Source organism: Harpia harpyja, chromosome 4 (assembly GCF_026419915.1).
Source record: "Harpia harpyja isolate bHarHar1 chromosome 4, bHarHar1 primary haplotype, whole genome shotgun sequence".
NCBI classification, from domain to species: domain Eukaryota; kingdom Metazoa; phylum Chordata; class Aves; order Accipitriformes; family Accipitridae; genus Harpia; species Harpia harpyja.
Window position 1 is genome coordinate 16,434,671 of NC_068943.1, and position 5,993 is coordinate 16,440,663.

General features: G+C 62.5%; 1 protein-coding gene across 1 annotated transcript; it reads left to right on the forward strand.

The window, feature by feature from the left end:
* The first annotated feature begins 2,063 nt into the window (after positions 1 to 2,063).
* On the forward strand, positions 2,064 to 5,416 carry LOC128141065 (T-cell activation Rho GTPase-activating protein-like). Its single transcript, XM_052785625.1, has 5 exons — positions 2,064 to 2,296; positions 2,558 to 2,719; positions 2,894 to 3,049; positions 3,328 to 3,522; positions 5,318 to 5,416. Exons 1-5 carry the CDS (start codon positions 2,147 to 2,149, stop codon positions 5,414 to 5,416), a joined length of 762 nt encoding a protein of 253 aa, XP_052641585.1. The 5' UTR covers positions 2,064 to 2,146.
* Positions 5,417 to 5,993: the final 577 nt, after the last annotated feature.

Genomic DNA, 5,993 nt, shown 5'->3' on the forward strand with positions numbered 1-5,993 from the left:
ATACCAGAGAGACGTGGCCATCGTGGGGAGAGCCCCCAGTGCCCCTCCCGGTGCCACCATTGAGGTCACAATGCCATGCCGTGTTGACCCGGCGCTGCCCCCGGCAGCGACAACAGAACCTGCAGGGACGGCGCTGTGCCAGGGCAGAGCAGCACTGGGGAGAGCCAAGCTCTCCCCCAGCAGCGCTTCCCAGCACTCTTGCCCCCTTGGCAGCCTCGCTCGGGCCGGCCGGGCACTCTCCTGAGCCCCACCGCCGCGTCCGACGCGAGGCTTCTCCTGACCTCGGCAGGATGGGCCAAGCGAACTGCTGCCGCGGGTCCAGGTAGGCTCCCCCCGTGGCTCGGGGACGCGCCGGCACAGCCGGGCCCCGCAGCAGCCGCCTTCCTCACACCTGGCGCCGTCTGCTCTGCAGGGACGACCCTGACCCCCTGCAGCAGTGCGAGCCCATCCCCGCGTCGACCGAGCCGCTGCTCCACCAGCGCGTGCGGGTGACCCAGGGCCGTGCGACGAGGAAGAGGGACCTCCTCCTCTTCAGCGACGCCTTGGTCATCGCCAAGCCCAAGTAAGAGCGGCAGGCCCCAGCTGCCTTTTTCTCCCAAGCCCTGGCCCTGGCCCCGGCCCCGGGGCAGGGACGCCCAAGGAGCAGCCCCAGGCCCCCGGCACCCTGGTACTGGAGGCGCCCACGGCCGTGCCCCTGGCAGGGGGACGCCGGAGGGGAGCCACCGGGCTTGGCCACCTCCAGCTCACTCCCTGCCGCTCCGCTCTGCAGACGTGGCAGGGCCCTGCGCCCGCAGCTCTGCCTGGCCCTGGGCCAGCTGCAGGTGCTGAGCAGCAGGAAGGGGGCGGCCGGCGGTGCCGCTGGCGAGGAGGAAGGCGAGCCCACCACGTCCCTCGTCCTTGTCTGGCCCTGCGGCTCCTGCGTCGTCACTTTCCGGTGAGTCTCGGTGCCGGGTCCCCGGCAGGGCTGGGCAGCACCTCTGTCCTGCCCCACGGGGCTCCGTCCCGCCTCTGTGGCCGTCCCCACAGGGCAGGGCCGCGCCAGTGCCCGCCTCTGCCCGCAGGCTGGGGAGCAGCAGGTGCTCAGGCTGTTTCTCCTCTCTTTCTGCAGCTCCTGGGCGCTGAAGGAGCTCTGGGTCAGCGTGCTCCTTGGGTAAGCCCTGCCTGGCGGCGCAGCCCGGGGGGCCCGTGCTCGCATCGCGGGGGGATGCTCCAGGTGTAGCCGTACGAGGCGGACACACCACTCCCCTGCCCCCAGGGCTGCGGGCCGCTCTTGAGCAGGCAGAGCTGGCGGAGCTGCTTCGCCCAGCCGTGTCCAGCCAACACCTGCCCAGCCCCATCCTCACCACTGCCGCTGCTCTCCGCCCTGCTGCCGGGCGCTACCCGGCTGCTGCGGGGCACCTCAGGAGTGCTCCCCGGGCTGGCAGGAGAGAGAAAAGGCAGCTTGGGTCTCACGCGGCTCTGTCTCTGCCCCTTCCCCATGCACAGGCCGCCAGAAGGAGTGGAGGGAGCCCGGGTGACCCAGCTGCCCTCCATCAAGCTCCTGCTGAAGGAGCTGAGCGGCCGCAATGCTGTGAGTGTCCCTCCTGGCTCCGCTCTGCCCCCGGATGCTGCTCCGGCCCAGCATCAGGTGCCCCGCTTCTCACCTTCTGCTCTTCTCCCCTTGCCCAGGCGACGACGCTACACGCCAGCAGCCTGGAGAGGCTGGTCGAGCGCCAGGCAGAGGTGAGGATCGCTCGGGGTGCAATCGCAGCCCTCCCCACCTCTCACACACGGCCAGGGGCCGATGCAGCTCGCCGGGGGCCCTTTCTGCAGCGGGGCTGCTCGGCGAGCGCAGCGCGTGTCTTGCAGGCTGGTGCAGAGCAGCGGCCACCACCCGTCCCCTCTGGAGGAGAACGTGGACGTGGCCACGTGGCTGGTGAGTTCGGAGAAGATGGGGACAGGACGGCCCTTCTCTCCTCCTCTTGCAGGCGGGCACTCGTGCTGCACTGGGGCTGCTGCTGCCCTTCCCGCAGGGCGCGTCTGTCCCCACCGCTCTGCGGCAGGGGAGAGCTGAGCCCCCAGGGCCCCTCGTTCCCAAAGGACACCTCTCCACGCAGGGTTTTTTGCTTGGTTTTCCTTGGCAGCAGGCAGGACCCGCGGGAGGAGGATGGGCCTGCCCTGGCCCTTTGCGCGGCGAGGGACCTCGGCCGCTGCAGAGGTGCCCGGGCCGTCGGGCTCTGGAGGCGGGGGGGCTCTCTTTGGCCGGCCCCTGGCAGATCTCTGCAGCCAGGACAGCACGCTGCCCCAGACCATCCAGGTAAGCAAGCCTGGGCAGGGGTCCCCACCCCGCTGGCTCCTCCGGAGAGGTGGTGCCCCCAGCAGAGGGACCCCGGGTGGGGCTTGGGGACAAAGCCATCTCCTCCCCACGTCGCCCACCTCCAGCCACACCTCCGCCTCGCCCCGCCCCGCCCCAGTGAGAGCTGTGGAGCCGTCCACACTTGCTCCTGCCCCTAAGGAAGGTTCACCTGCCCCAGGGCCCGTCTCCAGCCAAGCAGCTCTCCTCCTCTGTCCCCTGCAGGACCTGCTGGCTCTGCTGCACGAGCACGGGCCATCCACGGAGGGGATCTTCCGGCTGGCGGCCAGCGAGCGGGCCTCCCGGGAGCTCAGGGAGGCCCTCGACAGCGGAGCAGAGGTCCGCCTCGAAAGCCAGCCTGCGCATCTGCTGGCCATCGTCCTGAAGGTGAACCCTGCTGACCCGGAGCCCGGCAGCTCCCGGCTCTGTCGGTGCCGATGGGCACCTGCGAGAGCAGGAGCCAAAACCCAGCCGCCTGCTCTTCGGCCGGAGTGCCGGGGATGCTGCCTCTGCTCCCAGTGGTGGTGGTCCAAGACTCACGCAGAGCCCTTGGCGTTGCAGGACTTCCTCCACAAGATCCCCTCCAAGCTCCTCGAGGCAGAGCTCTACGAGGAGTGGATGAGCGCCCTGCAGAAGTCCAGCAGGCAGGAGAAGCTGGCAGGACTGAAGGAGTATGTGTGGCGAGCAGCCTGCCTGCTCCACGGAGAATGGCAGAGGGTGGGACTTGTCTGCAAACGAAGGCGTCCTTGACAAAGCCGTCTTTTCTGTGGCCAGCCACCTCTTGGGGGTTGCTCCACAAAGGGACTCTTGCCAGAATGGCAGGGAGGGAGGGAGGGAGGGAGGTGGCCGTATCTCAGCGAAGGCAGTCCCTCTGCTGGAGACCAGGCGTGCCCAGGGAGCCTTCCCTCGGGTGGCCTTGGGTGAGATCAGCCCAGGAGGCCTGTGTTGACAACGTCTAGTTGATTAACGTTGCGTTCCTGTTCCCATTCCCTCAGGGTGGCCGGCAAGTTGCCCGAGGCCAACCTCCTCCTGCTCAAGCGCTTGCTGGCCCTGCTGCAAAACATCAGCAGGAACGCGGCCACCAGCAGGATGACTGCCGGCAACCTGGCCATCTGCGTGGGGCCAAACCTCCTCAGCCCACCCGAGGAGCACACGCTCCCCCGGACGCCCTGGTGCAGGTGACGGGCAAGGTACGCTGTGTTTACCAGCCAGCTACGGCCTTCCGGACCCACCCCAGCTTTGCTGTTCAGAGGTACCAGGCTGCCTCCTCTCTTCAGCAAACACTCATGGGGGAGCTGCCAGGAAGAGCAGCCCCACAGCTGCAGCTGTCTGCACAGAAGCAAGGGTCAGGAGTGGGAAAGGCTGTTTGACCCGTCTTCGGCCGCCCAGGTGGAAAGCAATGGTTTGCTGTGTGCAGGTGACGCGGCTGGTGGAGTTCCTCATTGAGCACCATGGAGAACTCTTTGAGGAGGAGGAGGAGGAGGAGGAGGAGGAGGAGGAGGCAGCAGCTGGGCTTGCAGGTGCTTCGGCTGAGGAGTCGCCAGCACCAGGGGCAGAAGCAGGAACAGCAGAGGTATGTCAGGTCCAGAAACAGCGTGACAACAAAAGCCTCCCCCTCAGGAGGTGGGACTGCTGCCACCGGGACAAGCAAGGTCATCCACCAGCCTGCAGCTCTGCAAAAGCGCAGAGCGAGGCTGATGCAGGTTGGCCATCACGCTTTGTGCAATGATCCCACCAGAAGTGGCTCAGCTGAGCTGAGCAAACCCATCCCTGGGATCTGCCTTTCAGAGCTAAGGTAGCAATCGGGCAAGTAGGTCCTTGCCACCTGTTAGCTTCCACGTTTCCATTGCAGGTGCCTCCAGTCGCTCCAGAAAGCGAACCCCCGAAGAGCTCGTCTGGGGAGAGAAGGTAAAATGAGCTAGCTTTGGTTAAGAGGAGAATTGATTCATGTTTATCATGGCTTTACCTGTCTAACAATACTATTGAATGGAAAGGTTGCCAGGCTCTTCACAGGAAAAGGAAGAACACTCCAACAGAAAGAGGAAACTAAGCTGCGAAGAGGAGAGTGACGGCCAGCCAGGGAACAAAAGGCAGAAGCTGGAACCCGAGATCTCAGGAATGGGCAACTGCAAAAACCTGGGCAGGGCGAGAAGAACAAGGAGCCCAGGTGCATAACAGACCGACCCTGCTGTCCATCTTTCGACTTTTAACGCTGCTCTGAGTATTGGAAATATTGCCGAGGTGCACAGAGATGGCCCCGGAGAGGAAGCATGCACCTGCCCTTGGGAGAACATGTATGTCAGGAGAAACATACCACTCCAGCATTGGCAGTTTTCATTTTGCACAGGTTGAAGCTCTGTGCAAGGCTGAGCAGACACCCCGGCAAGGTCACAAGACTCACAATTCTGAGTTCTTTGACCTGCTACCTACAGAAAGAGGCAATGTCCCACCTTTCTGTTCACATCAGCTGGCAACCCTAGCGCTGACTGGTATCATCTGAATCCCAAAGACACAGCCAGCAGTTGTTCCAAGTAGCTATAGACACTGAGATATTGGCACTTCTTAAAAAGCTCCCATTTTGCCTGAGATAACTGAGGCAAGGGAAGAAAAAAAAAAAACCAACCCACAATTTAAAAAAAAGCATTCTTTGACTGCAAACCTGTGATTTTAGCATGGGACACTGAGGGATGGTGCTGCTCAGGTTTTGGAAAGGACCACGTCATAGCTTCTCGGGGGCTCCCTGCTTGAGCCCTACTGCCTGGCAAAGGGGCACTGCACATCTCTGTCAACTTGCCGTGCCCTGAGGGTATCACACGTGTTGAGAAGGGGCCGAAGCAACACCACAGTCGCTGCCAGTAAGGGTTCTCCCTCCTGTGCCAGGAATGACCCCTTTTTTACAGCATGCTTCCCAAAGGACGGGGGACAAAGTCACGCCTGTTCCTGCCTTCATGGTTTCACCAGCGCTTTCTGACTCTGTCCTTGTAGGTGCCCATCTACGTTTCCTGCTTGGATTCCCCAGATGAGCTCTGTTACCTGGCCTTCGAGAAGCACGATGCAGCCCCAGCACCACCTCGGCGGAGGTGAGGAGAGAGTCACCGTGCCCTTCTGCTCTGGCTGGCAGATTTCACTCACGCACCACCAAGTCAGAGCGGCCCCGCACTGCCCGCAGACCCATCCCACCCCTTGCAGGAGGCCTTGCTGGCTCGCTCCTCGGCTCCGTGAGCAAATGCCCACCAGCTGGCACATCTCCCCAGGTGGGGAGCTGGCATGTGAACTTCAGGTTATATGGAGCATCTTACACAGGGTGGTGCATATCATCCGAGAGGGACCCGAGGGACATGCTGGACAGCATGTTCCATACTAGAAAACCCTCCAGGTTAAGTCAAAACATGTTAAGCTATAGCATAGCTAAAAACATACCTATCAAGGATTGCTACAGTGTTGGTATATGAAGCCTGTGAGAACTGCAGGGCTATGCAGCCCTGAACTGCATCAAAACCTGATGTGCTCAAGCAATTTCAAAGTAGCAGTCCATGGGATAAAGCACCGTTCCCATGTGCAGAGCTGAATTTCACGAAAAACACAAAAAAGAGTTGATCCTAATTTGCCTTCAGATACACTGGAACTATGTAGCCAGGTGATAGCCATTGATGGTCAAAAC